Genomic DNA, 17,407 nt, shown 5'->3' on the forward strand with positions numbered 1-17,407 from the left:
TTTAAAACAGAGTGTAATTAGGTTTAGTTGCAATAAACAGGACCAGTTGTATTGTGTAAGGACTCCGGTATTAATATCATATCTTGTGATGAGTCGTTCCCAAAGATTTGTAATCGAAACATTTAGGATTCATGAGGTAAGGGAATCAGGTTTTATGCATTGCACAATGCACTACCATAGCCCTATTGGATATACAAAAAACGTCGTAGCATGAACCCATCCAAATTCCGCCCGAGTCAAGAATTGGACTCTGAAAACACTCTGCTAAAGTAGACTCAGCTTCATCACTATATCATTGCAACTTTCATGCAAGGTTATACTCTTCCTCCAGAGTACGTGGATCGGCCTAGAGACCGGTCATATCAATGGCGGGGTTGAACAATATAGCCGAACGGCTCTCCAACGGCACATCCATCCAGAAGCTGTTTTTATAGATTCATTACCAGCTTGCAAGTAGGAAAAGGTGCTAGTACTCTGTCCTTTCGGAATCAAATAAAGGACATACCTGTCACCTACAGTCTGTAGATTCAGCGAATTTGTATATAGATAGAACTATGAGCCTATTACGCAACCGAGTAGTAGCAATAACTGGGAGCTCGCCCGGCATTGGTCGGGCGATCGCACTCAAATGCGCAAGCCAAGGAGTATCAAGTTTGATCCATTTTCTAGGGCACGCGATAGCGAGAGAGATGCGGAGTCTCTAGATGCGGAGTCTCTACTTTCAGAAATCCGAGACTCCCCATCAACCAGAAATAAGCCAGAACAACATTCTGTAAAGAATACAACGATTGGCTTCAATCTGACCTCATCAAGTGCTGCGCAAAAAATAGTTGAGATGCGGTGAACACATTCGGCAGGTTGGACACACTGGTCAATAACGCTGGCAATTTGCCGATTCTCCCCCGCCCTCAATGTCACTGCCGAAAAGCTCCAGCTACACACCGATGTCCATTTCACGGCAGCATGGCTACCTACCCAGGTGGCAAAACAATAAATGGTAGTCCAACATGACGATGAAAACATCTCAAAGAATGGTTGTGGATGCAGTTCATCAACATTTCATCAATAACGTCACAGCTAGGTTCATCGAGCTTTGCCACTATGTACCTGAATAGGCCGCCGTTCTAGGCACGTCGAAGTCATTTGCAACTGCTTTTGGCAAATATGGAATACGATATAACTATATCCTGCCAGAAATGATCGAAACAACAATAAACAGAGAAAAATTGAAACCAGGGAGATACAAGGGCGCGAATGACAAGCCGCGTACTACTCGTTCTGCAGTCAATTGCGCAGAAAATATGTTCCAAGGACCTTGATATCAAAATATCGTTTGATATCTTGTGATCTTAGTTGTATGTAAAATTGATCAGGGCATATTGCTGCGGCTGCGATGCTATTTGAATATCATTAGAATATGTATATTGTTTACAAATAGTCATCGACTTGAGAGCTATGTATGCTCGGGCGATGTCGTCAAAAGTTTGACGGAGAATATTGTGGTCTGTCACGTCGGATCTATGATAATCAGATTCCAGTCTTCTAGTTCTTTTTCTAGACGTATTCCGAGAAAAAGTTGACCTATAATACTCAACACCAGAAGCTATCTCTTTCAATTTGTGATAATGTTCATGCGGCTCAGCAGCAGCATCGACGGTAGCAATATTACCTTCAACTGCCACAACGGCAGATGCTAGGGTAAGCCCAACACCACGAGCACCTCATTAATGTCAATAATGTGGTCTTGCAAGGAGTAAATATCGGGTACTTTTTCGAAAGGTACAGTTCATTGGCTCGGTGCAGGCTGCTGTCGGTTGCTGTGGTGAAGCCAGAAACAGAAGACGTCGATGAAGAAGTATTCCGATGCTGGTACATGGCAAGTGGTGTGTAGGAAGACTGATATAAAGCCACATTGAATATTAAGGCCTGCACAGATGTCATAGCACGCAGGCTTCTGCATGACCGCAAAGACAAGAGTCGCTTGGTCGGAAAAAGTGACACATTGCGATGATCTCGACACTGTCTGATAGAACTAATTTCGGATAGTTAGCCATGGCAATCCCCTGCTATGGGTCATCTATTCCCTCGTTTGACACACCGCAAAACGCGGGGTTGGACTCCAGCACAGCGACCGCGAAGCTCGGCTATACGGGCTTATTGCCGCTTGCCCTGATTTCAGGCCTCCTGATGCTCGGGAGATCTTTCCGACAATCCTGGGGAAAGCAATCGTGGCCACTCTGGGGAGCTGATGGAACAAAACAGCGGATCAATAGCTCAAACTTTCTCTACTGTATTTACCAAGGTCGACGTGACTTCGATTCGTTTATCTACAGCCAATTGCGATATGATTCGGTAGTCCTCCAATATTCTTACTGTAGTTGGAGAAATATTGATGGAAGCTAGTCAGAAAGATCTATAATGGGTTTCATGCAGTCATAGCTTGATGCTTGTCGATATTTCAGCCTACAATAAACCTGGTCTAGCCAATTGAAGAACGCTATTTTCAAGACAAATGAAGTTTATCCCTCGCTACCTATTTCAAGTGTTTGATTGGTGGTTTTGAGAGTAAAGCCGAAATGCCTATATCAGAAATTTCAGCAGCAGCAATGGCGAATTTGGTCCAAAGACAATATCAAAGTTGAGAAAACTAGATAAAAACTTCACTTTGTATACCTGCGCTCCTAGCGGTGAGCGCCAATGCGTTCAATGTTGTCTGACCATTTTGGCCAACGACGGTGATTGGCGATAAGAATTCTTTTGTCTTAAAACCGGTAGAACAACGGCATTCCACTGGGGTGTCGTGCTTCGAGGTTCGTAGACAACCTTCATAGAACTCTACTATCCTTTCCGTTGGCAATTCCAGGTTGTCCTTCCACAAAGTGTCTAGATAGCAAGGGTCGAAGATTCGACGTTTGCATCACAGAGGGAAAGTTGGAACAAGGATTTTGTGAATCTTGGAAGGGGAGCTATCTGTAATGTATGACTTCGCATGTTCAGTTGCTCGCTGGCTCTCACGTGCTACAGCTTTTGTTATAGTCAGATGCGGGGAAAAATCTAGAAGCCTGTAAAGTTTAATAGTCCACGTTAAAGGAGTCTTATTCAGAGGGTAGTGGCTATATTCGGAATTGAGGTCGAATCGTCCAGCTTCCTACCATGTACGCAGCTATTTAGGCGATTTTAGCAAGGTATATCTCTACTGATTATTGTCGTGAAATCAAGTAACAGGGAAGCATGATCCGAAGACAGTGTATTTGTTCTGACATTCCTACATATGACATGCATGCTCTGAAGTTGTTTCCTGCTGAAAGGAAGACATGCTACTCGCTTTGGTCCTACGAAACCCTGCAGAAAGAGTATGGGATAATGCCAGAATTGGTGTCCAATATAAGTTGTTGAAAGCAATGCCAAATAGCCCGAATTCCGTAGATAAGCCCACAACAATAACCCTAATCATTTCGTTCTGTCCATGGACTCAATGCATCCAACAAATCTGTATGCTTCTTAGCATCTCCAGTGATCTTTAGTACTTCTTGAAAAGTGTCGTCCCCGAGTGTCTTCCAGAAAAGTAGGATGGCCGCCCACATAAAGTCAGTGTAGCTGACAGTATCGCCTAAAAAGTACGGACCTGAACTTTCATTCAACAACGCCGTCATCTTACGTGCAAATGGTTCTGCTCTTTCAAATGCGCCGGGACCATGCTTCTTCTGATACTCGTCGAGTGGCATGCCTACATCCTTCTGGCGTGTGGTGTGGAAATATTCAAGGCTCTCTTCGCCAAGCAGGCGCTGCGCTACTCCTGGCACATAGATTGGCGTGAGTTGTTTCATGAACTCTATGAGAATTTTTCTATACCGGAGCTGCACTGGTGTGTTTAAAAGTACACTTGGCTCTGGATGTTTCTCTTCAATAATATCGGCGATTTTGTAGGAGTCCATAAAGTAAGAGCCGTCGGGCAGTTGTATCGCAGGAAGCGTAAAAGAAGCACCGTTTTCATTGGGAGGGACACTGGAGCCGCCATATCATCAATATTTTGTTCAAGGTTTCATCCATCTTGTACTTACTGCTGATTGAGTCGCGGGGCGATATTAGGATATTCGACCTGAGAACATTAGGCTCGTTGACCAAATCATCGTGGCTTGGAATTACCCATTCGGTTTTGTAGTCTAGACCCTTATAGTTCAAAAGTAATCTTGCTTTGTCTTGTCTGAGTACAGATAGATACAATGCAGACGAGGTGGACTTACTCCTCCACGTGTTCATTGACCAGCACACTTGTGGCGCCTTGGTAGGAATATCGAAAAGTGTGTAAGTGCCAGCCGACATTTCACGAACTCTTTTGACTCTAAGAGATTACACAAAATAAAATCTCAAACGACAAATCGAAGCTACATACAGGTTGAGAAATGAAAATAGATAAATGGTTGAGCAGATTGACTATTCAGGTAATTTGTGTAACTAACTACATAAGTTAGATGCTGACAAATCAAAAATTGGAATATTACGTCCCTAGCAAAAGTATTGGATGTTTAGTTATCATATAGCCGAGCAAGTTTCTCATGATGTACAAAGACAAAGAGAGTCCAGCCGACTACCTAGCTTGGACATGTCGGTGAGTCCGTAACCGAATAGATCTTGCGGAACTTCGAATAATGTCCAAAGCGTAGAATGATTTTGTAGAGACTCATAAGCGGCACTACCTATGACGGGGCCGGTTTCAAAAAAGTATTAGAGCTGCACTGCCCCAAGCGGGCATGCAATAACTGCTACATGATTTGCAGAGGTATTTTTTGCTCACAGGTATAGGAGCTTTGTCCTGTTGCTGCTCCTCTCGAACACGGCGATCAAGTTGTCAAATAGTTGCATGACCCATGGAACTAGGAGGAAGTGCTCCATTTATTGTGTTTGAAGACACCGATCTGGGGAAAGCAATCGATGGTGTTTTGGTTTGCCAGTACTGATGTACAGGACAGTCTTGTGGTTGGTATCAACTCTCTACCCTGGGTACTTGCCTTAAGGCTAATGAGTTCTCCCATTCATAGCGCCAACAGGATCTATGTTCATCAGGATGTTCTCGGAAAGTTTACGTCGCTGCTTCTCGGATGCGGTTCCGGTCTCGATCTAACCGTCACCCACGGTCCCCCGGTCAACAGAGCAGCAGTGCATAAGCTGCATCGACACATTGAAGACGCGCTCGCAATGGGAGCTAAATTGGTATATGGTGGAAAGCTGTTGAACTTCAAGGGAATGGCTTCTTCCATGAGCTCACAATCGTCACAAATTGCACCAAAGACATGAGTAGTGACGACCGATGAGGCTTTCGGCCTCTTTGCGACGTTATATCCATTTCTTCCGAGACGGAAGTGATTGAGGCTGCAAACGACACGGATTTTTGGATTAGCCGGCTAGTTCTTCTCGAAGGACATTGACCGGGTGAAATGAGTCGCGAAAAGACTCAAAATTGGTATGCTAAGGGTCAACACAGGCAAGATCAGTGCTGCAGAAACACTGTTTGAGGTATCAAAGAGTCTGGTGTTGGTAGAGAGGGAAGCCATCATTAGAAGAGCCGAGTATATGGCGGTTAAAAGTGTCATCGTTGGCTAAATCAGCACAATGGCATATATGTTACGTATCTCAACTAGGTACCTAGCTATATAGGAATCAAAGAAAGAGTCCAGCTAGTCACTGTGGCCCGGAACTAAAGAAAGGTTATCCATATTTTCATACTTTTTATTTTTTCAGACTCCACCCAGGGTAAAACGGTGGAGCTTAAAAGCGCGCAATTAATTCTTGGAGAGCGCCAAGATTCTATTTCACCTTCCGAAAGGGGAAGTTGTTGTCTGTCGACCCGTTTTGCACGAACATCCCGAGCTTACCATTGGCGCAACTACTTCTCTACAAGCGATTCGTCATTGAGGGCACATCTTGCAACACCGTCTGAGCAGCGAACAAAACACATCAAACCTTCGAAAGGAGGCAAAATCCGGTCATTAAAAGACGGCCGATATTCATTTCGGCTTCTGTCTTAGTTCTAGATTGACGAAGTCTGGTTTAATTTACGTGATAATGTGACGAACGAGGCATGATTGGAGTTTGTATGCTCCGCAAGAACTGCAGGGAAATGTGAATTTTTCTGCATATAAGAGTAGTTGAATCCCGGGTGACGCAGGCACCTGTTCTCGTCATATTGAACACCAGGAAACGCTGTTTATACCCTGTGGTTCTCGTGCCGGATCCTCATTACCAAAAATGGCCCATAACATTGAAAATGGCCCTGGGGCTATTCCAGTCAAACGGATCTGGTACCGCTCAACACTATTCAATGCCTGCGTGATTGGAGCCGTCGGCTTCCTTGCACCCGGCCTTTGGAATGCCATGAACTCCTTGGGCGCGGGAGGTGAAGAGAAGCCATTCCTGGTCAATGCTGCCAATTCACTGGTTTTCGCCTTAATGGGATTTTTTTGTCTTTTCGGCGCCCCAATCGCAAATCGCATCGGACTGAAATGGACCTTGCTTCTCGGCGCTGTCGGTTATCCTATTTACTCTGCTGGATTGTACACGAACAATCGATTCGGAACTGTTTGGTTAGTGCTAGTTGGATCTGCTGCATGCGGTATCTCTGCTGGCCTATTCTGGGCGAGTGAAGGTGCCATTGCTATTGGATATCCCGAACCTTCCAAGAGGGCTCGCTATCTGAATATCTGGGTCTGGTGGAGGACATTAGGCCCGCTTATTGGAGATTCAATCGTGTTGGGTCTCAATATCAATGCTGCCGGCATAGGAAGTGTCAGCCATACTACCTATCTCGTTTTCATTGTGCTGCAATGTCTCGCTGTACCCGTGGCTTTATTACTGACATCGCCGGCCAAAGTACAACGAGGAGATGGTTCTCCGATCATCATTACGGTTGAAAAGTCATGGAAGGATGAGTTCAAGGCTCTGTGGCGCACATGCAAGAATCGTACGGTCATCTTGTTGCTTCCAATTTTCTGGGCAGTATATTTCAATCAATACACCGGCAATTTCAAGGCCTACTACTTTGGAGTGCGGGCCCGGGCATTGATGGCCTTTGTCTCTGATGTTGTCACAATCGTCGCTTCTCAAGCTATGTCTCATTGGCTTGACTCTAAGTTCACATCTGCCAAAAAGCGCGTTGTCTATGGATGGTATTGGGTCGTTCTGGTGCATGTCGTCACATGGATCTATGTATGGGTTATTCAAGAAGAGTTTAGCGCCCACCCTCCAAAGCTGGATTATAAGACCTCCGGATTTGTAAAGGGCGCGTTTGCAGTCTGGCTGTGGGCATTCGCACAGCAGACGGCACAGAACTGGCTCTATTATATTGTCGGTTCGATGACGGATAATCTTGCGGAACTCACGCGATTGACTGGTATTCTCAGGGGTCAGGAGAGCTTTGGTCAGGCGGTTTCTTATGGTCTCAATTCAAAGAAATGGTATGGCGGTCGTGTACCGATGGCTGTCAACACCATATTGCTAGGTTGGTCCTCTCCTATTGTGACTGATTAATATTGATACTAACTTCGGTAGGTCTATGTGTGATACCTACATGGATCGTTGTCCACAAACATGAGCCAGGCGAGTTGAATGGAAAGACTACTTCGCATTACGAGCCAGAAGTTGATTCGGCTAGTGCTGAAGAGGTCATTGTCAGTCCTGAAGCAAAGTTTGCAAATGCGGCCGAACTCAGCAAGAGTGCCCAACCAGAGGGACGGTAGCTGTGTAGACAATGGTCGATGTTGAAATGTCTAGACGAGTTTTTGCTGCAGGATAATTGTCATGTGATAGGAAAAGAATAGACCTATAAGATTTATTCCAGAAACAATGAAGCTTATCGATCATGTAGCGGAACGGGAATCCGACTGGTACTTATTCAGTGCTCAAATCAGGACTTACACATGCCAATCAACAAATCAATTTTGTCGCATTACATACTAGCGAATACTGTTATGATAGGAGAGCCACTGCAGGGTACATCCTGGCTTTTGCTGCACGTCTTATTAGTCTAGGAAATAAAAACAAAACACAAATTTGACCATTCATTATGCCGAGTGAAACAACTTTCATTGCGCCGCAGTGAGGTAAATCATGCTCAATCCATCAAACTAGTCACAAATGCAAGCCAAATTGACCCATCTCTTCTTTTATCTTATTTCCGGCTTTGCAAAATGTGCGACAAAAGAGCGGAACTTCGTAAATTTCATCTCGGTTCTGGTTCCGCCGTGGCCGGTCTTGAAGACTTTGGGTCAAAATGCGGAGATAAAGTGCGGGGGATTCATGCATTTCATTCTGGGCAGGGAGTAATAACATGTCCAGAACTGAGTAAGCATGCATTTTGAGTCTATGAATACTGCAGGGTTGTAATGGACATAAATAACTGTTTCGCTCTTTATTGAGGACGCTCATTCACTTTCTATCAGATGCGGTATTTTTGAACTCGGCTGCTCTTCAACCCCTATGAAATAGCTTTATGTTCTTACTTTGAGCAAATTTGCCACTTACCATTGAGCACTGTATTTACACAATGTCAAAGCACTCAAACATACCCGAAGAGGTTGATGTGGTAATCGCAGGCGGTAAGTAGTATTTTGATTTGAGAATGTTATCAGTTCACTACTTGGAAATAATTCCACGACTCATACACTTACAGGAGGAACAACCGGTGTACTGGTTGCTACACGCCTAGCAAAAGCAGACCCGAACCTGTCTATACTTGTCCTTGAACATGGACCGAATACAAGAGACAACCCCCTGGTCGTGAATCCAGCATTCTATCTGATGAACATTGCCCCTAACTCACCACGAGCTTCGTTTTATAAATCCAAGCCATCAAAAGAGCTCGCTGGGAGAGAGTCTATTGTTCCGACGGGAAGGTGTCTAGGTGGTGGAAGCTCCATAAATTTCATGGTCTATTCAAGACCGCAAGCAATTGATTTCGATGCATGGAATGTACCGGGATGGACTGGCAAGGACATGATACCTATGTTCAAAAAGGTGAGCCCATGAAGCTTGTTCTAAGGAAATCAAATCTCGGTATGCTTACTATTTTGGTAGTACGAAAACTTCCAAGACACAGACCCGGCCATTGATTCCAGTGTTCACGGCTACGATGGCGAATTTAGTGTATCTGCAGGAACCAATGCTCAGCCGGCATTTCAGGAAGACTTCTTCAAAGCTTGCTCGAATGTTGGGATTAATACGACGGCAGACGTTCAAAGTTTTCGTACAGCAAATGCAGTTGGCGTAAGCTTTCATCTATTTCTGCATCCTTGTGGGTCCCTCTGTGTACTAATCACCATTATAGAAATTCAACATGTGGATAGATCAAAAGACTGGTCTCAGACAAGACGTTGCTCACTGTCTCTTGTTTCCATTACTTGACGAGGGTAACACCAAACTTCAGGTCGCGACAGATGTCAGCGTCAATAGAATCAGGTTCGACGACAACAACAGAGCCAACGGTGTAGAGTACACGGTAAGTGGAAGTACCCCAACAATGGTCAAAGCACGCAAACTCGTTGTACTTGCCAGCGGTGCTTTGGGCTCTCCACAAGTTCTTGAAAGGTCCGGCGTTGGCGACAAGAACCTGTTATCAAAATTGAACATTCCAGTCATATCTGATCTACCCGGCGTTGGCAGCAATTACCAAGACCACAATGTCGTCTTCTATCCTTACAATTCCTCTGCCGGAGCGGAAGAAACGATTGATGGGGTAGTGAGTGGTCGACTAACACTGGAGGAAGCCCTGAAACAGAAGCAGGCAAACCCAGCACGCAATGTCATAGGTTGGAATGGGTTGGATTGTGTAGGAAAACTCCGTCCCACAGAAGTTGCATCCCTTCATCCTACGCTGCAAAAGGCCTGGGAGGAAGATTTMAAGCCACAGCCGGAGAAACCATTGATGTTGATTGCAACTATAGCCGGATTTGTCGGTGATCACTCCGCTGTTGATGTAGGACAATACTTCTCATGTGGTCCATATACGCCTTACCCATACTCACGAGGGTCGATTCATATCACGGGGAAGTCAATGACTGACGAGCCTGATTTTGACTGCGGATTTCTGTCGGATCCAGTGGATCTGGAGAAGCTGGTTTGGGGCTACAAGTTGCAAAGGGAGATTGCTCGCCGAATGACTCATTACCGTGGTCCACTTGCGGATGGTCACCCAACTTTCCCAGCTGGATCAAAGGCAAAATATGATGTTGTGGATAGATTATCGAAAGTGCAAGGAGAGCTGGTTCCTATTGAGTACTCCGCGGAAGAGGACGAAGCTATCAGGAATTTTATCCGAGAGAGAGTCCACACCACATGGCATAGCATGGGCACATGCGCAATGAAGCCCCGAGAAAATGGAGGAGTCGTGGATCGTGATCTGAATGTTTACGGTGTCGAGGGTCTCAAGATCGTTGGTAAGTTGCAATTTCATACCTGATTACGAGGGTATATCCATCTTACTTGATATTATTAGACTTGTCGATCTGCCCACTGAATGTTTCTGCAAACACGTATGCCACCGCTCTCGCCGTTGGCGAAAAGGCGGCTTCTATCATTGCCAAGGACCTTGGTATTTCATATTCCGTGTGATCAAGTCCAGGCGTTCAAGCCGAAAATGGCCAATCCTGAGAGGTGAATCCTCGTCTCGAATTCTTCGTTAAGTATAGCAGCTAGAGTGTGGGCTTGGCTTGAATATGAAGACTTCATGCAGACTGAGCGCGTACTAGATAACTATTCTCTGTCGAAAGATTACTGGGCCAGCATCATACTATATGTCTGATGCTAAGTGTCAGATATACAAACCTCATATGTCAAAATAAGAAGGAAACTATAAATCATATTATTAAAATTGAGGGTGTCATTAAAAGCTAGCATCTCAGTGTCTATGTGTGGATTCCATGATGCAGCCGCATACATTGCCTTTTCAGTGGTCCAATCCTCTGCTATTGATGCGTCTCGATTTCTCTCGGTGCACCAAGCATCTCGTGGTATACAATGCTCTCGGACTCATTTGGTAATTCAATGGGTTCCAATATTGTTGAATGTCTCGTACTAATCGTACCTGGAGCATCGAGTTCCTGCTTTTGTGAAGGCCTTGTCGTAACAGGGCTGCCCTCCAGTTCAGGCCTGGGAGTGAGGTCCTCATGAACTTGTGTACCGTTGAATTGGGCGAGTCTTGCATTCGCTCGCCTGCGGCGCCGCCAGAAAAACAGCAACGTCGAGAAAGAAATGACGGCCACCGGTACACAGAGCCCAATCGCTACTTTGGCCCCGATTGAAAGCAAGGAGGAGCTACCACCACTTGAATGGGTGCTAGTGACCTCAGGTGAGGTACTGCTGCTTAACGTGGAACTAGTCGTAGACGTAGGACTACCACTCGGAGATGAACATGTATAGTTGCCCTGAATGACATTACTCTCTCTCTGCTTGTCAAATGTAGCACATCCACCAAATTCTGACTGACTGGTAGCATTAAAGCTACCTTTGACGGCAGTCAGCGCAGGAAGAGTAAATCTATTTTAGACCATAAGCACAATTTACTACATAGTTTCCCAGCGGAGGAGGCTTACTCTGTGTAGTCTCCGGAGACATCAATGTTACCCTGGACTTCAGTCAAGCTGGGAAATTCGGTGATTTGTTTGAGTTCTTCATTGGCAGCGATTACAAGATCACCCGAGAGGAAGGTCAATTCTGGCATGGATATATTGTTTAAAAGTGGATTGTCGGTAAACATAATACTGCCCGCGGTCTGTAATGTACCGGTTGAGAAACTGTCAATCGATGAGCCGGCAATCAATAGCTGCCCGGACACTTGATATAGACCAGGCATCGAAAAAGAGGAGACGTTTTCAATTGTGAAATCCTGTACAGCGGCGAGACTGGGCAAATTGACTTTCATTTTCGGGTTATTTGCCTGAATGCTAAACAGACCACTGGTATTGGTGAGACTTGAAAAGTTGATATCGGTCAACGCAGCATTGGCAGAGATGTTGATTCCGTCACTTGCTGAACTGATTTCGAGACCATCCAGAGTTTCAAGACCAGTGCCAACAATCGAAATACCTCTAGCAGTCCTGAGACCACTTGTAAAGTTTAGACTTCGCAGATTGGGTAGATCCTCAAGCATCATATCCCCGACCAAAATGAGCTCACCCAAATTCAGATCGCTCAGGAGGATACACGAAGTTATCGTCAGATTCCCGTTGATGGCGAGAAGATCAGGAGCCGCAAAGGAAGTAAGATTCGTCGCTCCTTGAAAGATCAAGGAACTAGCCGCCGTCGTGATCCCATTCAGGATGAGAGCACCTGCATAATCCTTCGAGATCTCGATATTTGCATCGATAGTACCACCACAACCTGCAATGTCGTCTGCATCGATCTGCGACCCAATCTCAATTATGTCGGAAATGGTATTGTCGCAGGTGGCTCCTTAGACTAATAAGTCAAGTCTGTTGAGAAATACTTCGAGTGGATACATACCAATAACAAAGGGAAGTAAGACTAACGCCGCGAGAATAGTCAAACGGTACTTCTGAATGGCCATCTAGACGGTTAATTTGATGCGATAGGTAACAGCTGACAAAAAGGTGCGACACGATCAAGCATGGAGAGAACAGATACTCACGAAGGCTGCATAGATACCACAGTAAGGCAAATGCGTACTAAAAATATGGGTTGGATAACCTTCCGAGCTGAAATCGGGCGTCTATCTAGTTGTGACCCCGTGATAAGCGGTGACATATTTTAATTTACTGAGTTGGACTTTCCCATGCCGGACTGATTCGATCCATAATGACTTGCAAATGAAATTCATTGTTCCCTTTATTGGGAGGCTGAGACATCCCACATCCCAGCATTTTTGTCAAGGATTATGGAAGTTAGAGCTAATCAAGGCTGGTCGCTAAATACTAGGATGTGAACTAACGCGTGTCTGGAAATCGAACTGCTGCAATTGGTCGGCCATGAGATGAGCTCCTCCTATAAATGGCAGGGAAGAGAGGGAAATCCAGACTGATTATGTGACTTGGCCTATCTAGCTTCAACAGAACCTCCTGCGCCGCATAGAATAGGAAATTAGGTAACTAAGCACTTCTCCCAGGATTCTTTGAAGCCCACACTACTTACCGCACATATCTCTTTTTGCTGTCTCCCATGTGATGTAGTGACGTCTTTACTATTGGGACGAAAGACTATGAAAATAATAGATGCGTAGACCAGAAAACTTAGTAGTGTGTCGATCATGCAATTATAGGCCAATATTATTTTAGTACATGTGCATCTGAAGCTAATAGAGGAGAATTTACAAGAGCAGAGATACCTAATTACAACGGCATAATAACTAGGAAACAAATAAATCAACCTCAAGGCGTATAAAGCTCAGGATAATCCGGCAGCTTCCAGCCCCCTTGTTCCTCGCTCGAGAACCTCGACAACAACTCCGGAACACGCAAGAAACAAAGCAGACCAAGAAAGAAATGAATAATCCAAATCGCCCACTGCGTTTTGGGCATGAACAGCCGTAAAAAAGTCGTACTCACTTTTTGAAGCTCGTTAACGAACGGCCGCAACTTCTTCTCGTAATTGGCGAACGCCTGTGCGAGATCGTCTGAATGGCGATTAATCTCACCAGCAAGAACGTAGGCGCCGACAAAACTTCCCGTTGTCCCCATGGCACTGAATGGAGATGCGCAGTGAGCGGCGTCACCGAGTAGTACAACGCGTCCTTTGTGCCAGGAGTCGACGCAGACTTGGACCGCTTCCTGGCTATAAAAGTTTTCGGTAGTCTTCATACCTTCCAGAAAGCGAGAAGTTTGCCAACCAACATCGGCGAACCTTGTTGACCAAAACTCCTTTTGTTGTTCGAGGGGCGTCCTTGGGAGGTTTCGTAATTCCTTGGATTCGTCTCGCAGCATAAAGTAAACTTGAGTTTCGTGCTGATTGTGACTTCGTCGCATGACCATTCGACCGCCTGGACTGAGGTACATTTGGCCAATGTCGGTGTCACCTTCCACACGAGGTACGAAAAAGTATGCCATATGTACATCGAGATGCCTATATGGATCCGTAATCGTTGACGGTAGTATAGCTTGCCGAACCCTAGACCCTTGCCCATCCGCTCCAACAAGTAGATCAAATGAATCCGAAGACCCATCTGAAAAGTGAACCATTACTTGTTCATCATCCTGCTCGAAATTTATGACCTGTTTACCAAAGACGTACCGGACACGATCCTTGGTAGCGTCATACAGCAATCTCACTAGATCACCCCGCATAATCTCAAACTCCGACGTAAGAGATTGCGCGCCTTTACCAGACTTATTTGCCATGACAGTAGCCTTTGACTTGCCCTTGGAATCCACAAAGGAGAATCCAACCTCATCAACAACTTTGCTGCGAACAACATCCAGCAGGCCCATACGCTTGACGACCTCGATTCCCTGAGCACGGAGATCAATCTGGGCGCCGGATGCTCTGAGCGAAGGAAAACGCTCGACCACGACGACATTGTGTCCGCATTTGGAGAGCCAGTAAGCCAGAGCTGGACCAGCGCAACCGCCGCCACAAATGAGTACTTTCAAGGATGGCATTTGATGGAACAAATAGAAAATGAAAATGCAGTTTGACTTGGAAACGTAGTCGAGCGAAAAGCAAGCGCGGTTGCCATGGCTTTATACACAGCAGGCAGCTCGAGAACATCACGTTGCTTTTTGAGCTGGTGAAGAACGATAGCAACCGTACTGCACAACGTCTTCGTACACTAAAATCTAATGAGGAGATCGAGATAGCCAAGGTAAGCCACCGAGCGAGCTAAAAATTTGCGGCGGTCATTAGTGCGCAAAACTTGAATGTTTCGCTCTATGGAATCGAATCAGGACCCACTTAGTGATAGTCAATTGGCTAGCTGGTTTCCGTTGTGGCACCTCGATGGACTGTCAAGGTCTGCAAATTTTGTGCAAAATTAAATATTGATCCACCACGATGATAGAAGCCTCTGTACAGGAAATGCTTCGGACATGGCGAACCCCCGACTTGAAGTCAACCGGGCATTATCAACTCCCGACATACAATTATGAAGTGAAAATGGACCCCCATCTCGAAGTTGTTACGCGTGTCGGAGAACCTCAGAGTCCATGGATCGACTTATATAGTACTAATACAGGGCATACGGGCTCTAGAGCAGCATTCAAGCCGTCTATTTAGTACAAGTCTAGGTAATCACATAGGTACAAGTATGCGTCAACGGCTACTTTGAATCAATAGACTAAATAACTTAGTTTCACCAAGCAAACATGTACCGTATCCCAAACCCAATATTGAACAAATACCAAACGCCAGAGGCGACGACGCCGGCCTATCCCTGAATGATACACGATATGTACATAATTTTGAACCAAACAAGTAAATGCTATAAACTTCGTACCTGACGACCAAGCTAGTTGGCTCCGCCAAGGACAAGCCAGACCATCATACCGATCCATGCACTTGCAAACACCAAGGTCAAAATAGCCGCACCGGCGCGGTCACCACCAGTGATGTTCATTTGTTTTGGTGGCTGGTATCCTGTGTTACTCTGGCCACCAGTGGGATTGCTGGTACTGTTACCACCAGAATTGGCAGTGACTGGGGCGGGAGTGTCTGGAGCCGAATACGACGAAGAACTGCTGCTTGTAGAGCTGGATGTAGAGAATGCAACTAGAGTATTGGCGAATATACTCATAGCAGACATTTCCTGCTCGATTGCGCTGGTGCCGTCGTATGTCGCGTTGAACCATTGCATCCCACAAGCCGAGTCAGGTCCACTGCATTGCTTGCCTGCACCGACAGCAGAGCCTTGAAGCTTAGGGAGGATGGTTGAATATGTATATGGCACAATGAGTGCGATAGTTGACAGCCAGTTGGCCATGAGACCCTTGAAACAAACTTGATCACGGTTGCAAGTCAAAATAGGATCGCAGGCCGCTTCAGATAGGATATTGCCGCCGTACTCTGATGGAAAGAATTCGTTCCAGGTTGTGTTTAGAAGACCGTCAACGCCATCTTTCCATTTCGTGTCACCGTTTGTCTGGCAAAGTTAGCTCATCTTCGACCTGTTGCTAGTCGCAAAAAATAAGGGAGATCTTACATAGTTGTACATGTAAGCGGCGCCGGTCACATAAGAACCGTAATTATAAGACCATTGCATGATGTCCTGGTCTTTGCAATTTTGGGAGATACGGGTCATATCGTAAATCTTCCAGGTGGAGTTATCGAAAAGAGGTACAGTACTGCTCCAATCCCACACGGTCTCTGCCCAAGTGGCGTATGTATCATTATTGGTGTACCGAGCCAAACGTGCGGCGATTTGGAAAAATGCACCGTTCGAGATGGCGTTTTTGCTATCGTAGCCGGCCAAGGTGGGATATAGCTGCCAGCGCAATCCACCACCACAAGATGATTTATCCACTTCCCAGCGAGCTACAAAGTCGTTAAAAGCACCCTGCGCCAATTCTAACCACGAGGCGTGTCCAGGATTATCAGGAAATTTCTGTTCGATCGCGGTCAGGGCCGCCAGAGCCCAAAATTCTTGATCGTCGTTACCCTAGACAAGCAGACAAGTCAGTTGCATGCTTTTTGAAGATAACTGAGTAGACCAGAAATCACTTACCAAATAACTACTGTAATTCGATGGAAAGAAGTCATTCTGTTCTCCTCCTTGCCAGGACAGACCTTCTGTGACCAAGTCGTTATACTGATCGTCACCAGTCCAGTGCCAGTAGTTGATGAGAAAGGTGAAGAATGCACCGCCTTCCCACCAGGTACCGTCGAACTTTCCGGGAATGAGCTTGCTTTCACGATTGTTGTAGTAGTTAACGGCACTGGCGGCAGCAGTGGATGCAGCTGATTTCAACGAATTGGCGTCATTGGCGTTGACTGTGATAGCGGTAGCGAAAGGCAGGGTCGAGAGCAGCTGCCCAAACAAGACTGAAGCGGCGAGAAACGGGCGCATATCAACGAAGTGGAAGAGCGAGCCTGAATGGCTGTTGAACGAGTATATGCGACAGTGTCGAGTTTATTGCTAGATAGGTCGAGAATAGAGCAGAAACGAGTGAATAATGCAAGAATGGTTACATTCAAAGCATTGGATCGAAATAAAATGCCCGTGGAGATGGCGGACGAAGTCAACGGGTGATTGGTGTTCCTTATGACAGAGGGATCATCCGGATGAGCTGTTTCTGACTGAATACGGGAGACGAGACAGTGGCAGTGCAAGCGACTACTCGAAAGCACCGTTTCTGGGCAAGTCTTGGAAAAGTTGGCGTTGCGAGGAACAGTGGTGAGAGTGACAGAAGGGACGTCCTATGTATGACGGCGGAGAGAGAAAGAGAGTTCGCTGCTTCCAGTCTCGGCGATGGTC

At 45.8% G+C, this 17,407-nt stretch overlaps 5 protein-coding genes across 5 annotated transcripts; 2 read left to right on the top strand and 3 right to left on the bottom strand.

Moving 5' to 3' along the window:
- Window positions 1–3,446: 3,446 nt before the first annotated feature.
- BHQ10_005447 (uncharacterized protein) lies at window positions 3,447–4,323 on the bottom strand (the record flags this gene model as incomplete). Its single annotated transcript, XM_040877924.1, has 4 exons — window positions 3,447–4,005; window positions 4,062–4,099; window positions 4,147–4,163; window positions 4,245–4,323. The coding sequence occupies 4 exons, from the start codon at window positions 4,321–4,323 to the stop codon at window positions 3,447–3,449; spliced, it is 693 nt and encodes a 230-aa protein (XP_040733951.1).
- Window positions 4,324–6,246: 1,923 nt separating this feature from the next.
- Window positions 6,247–7,733, top strand: BHQ10_005448 (uncharacterized protein; the record flags this gene model as incomplete). The annotated part of the gene is made up of 2 exons (XM_040877925.1): window positions 6,247–7,495; window positions 7,546–7,733. The coding sequence occupies 2 exons, from the start codon at window positions 6,247–6,249 to the stop codon at window positions 7,731–7,733; spliced, it is 1,437 nt and encodes a 478-aa protein (XP_040733952.1).
- Window positions 7,734–8,539: 806 nt separating this feature from the next.
- BHQ10_005449 (uncharacterized protein) lies at window positions 8,540–10,602 on the top strand (the record flags this gene model as incomplete). The annotated part of the gene is made up of 5 exons (XM_040877926.1): window positions 8,540–8,591; window positions 8,666–9,009; window positions 9,070–9,258; window positions 9,320–10,427; window positions 10,487–10,602. 5 exons carry the CDS (start codon window positions 8,540–8,542, stop codon window positions 10,600–10,602), a joined length of 1,809 nt encoding a protein of 602 aa, XP_040733953.1.
- A 353-nt stretch (window positions 10,603–10,955) lies between these two features.
- Window positions 10,956–14,600, bottom strand: BHQ10_005450 (uncharacterized protein; the record flags this gene model as incomplete). Its single annotated transcript, XM_040877928.1, has 4 exons — window positions 10,956–11,526; window positions 11,583–12,441; window positions 12,493–12,556; window positions 13,551–14,600. 4 exons carry the CDS (start codon window positions 14,598–14,600, stop codon window positions 10,956–10,958), a joined length of 2,544 nt encoding a protein of 847 aa, XP_040733954.1.
- Window positions 14,601–15,445: 845 nt separating this feature from the next.
- On the bottom strand, window positions 15,446–16,999 carry BHQ10_005451 (uncharacterized protein; the record flags this gene model as incomplete). Its single annotated transcript, XM_040877929.1, has 3 exons — window positions 15,446–16,075; window positions 16,136–16,591; window positions 16,658–16,999. 3 exons carry the CDS (start codon window positions 16,997–16,999, stop codon window positions 15,446–15,448), a joined length of 1,428 nt encoding a protein of 475 aa, XP_040733955.1.
- Between the last annotated feature and the right edge of the window lie 408 nt (window positions 17,000–17,407).

The sequence above is a fragment of the Talaromyces amestolkiae genome, assembly GCF_001896365.1.
Source record: "Talaromyces amestolkiae strain CIB chromosome Unknown scaffold9.1, whole genome shotgun sequence".
NCBI classification, from domain to species: Eukaryota; Fungi; Ascomycota; class Eurotiomycetes; order Eurotiales; family Trichocomaceae; genus Talaromyces; species Talaromyces amestolkiae.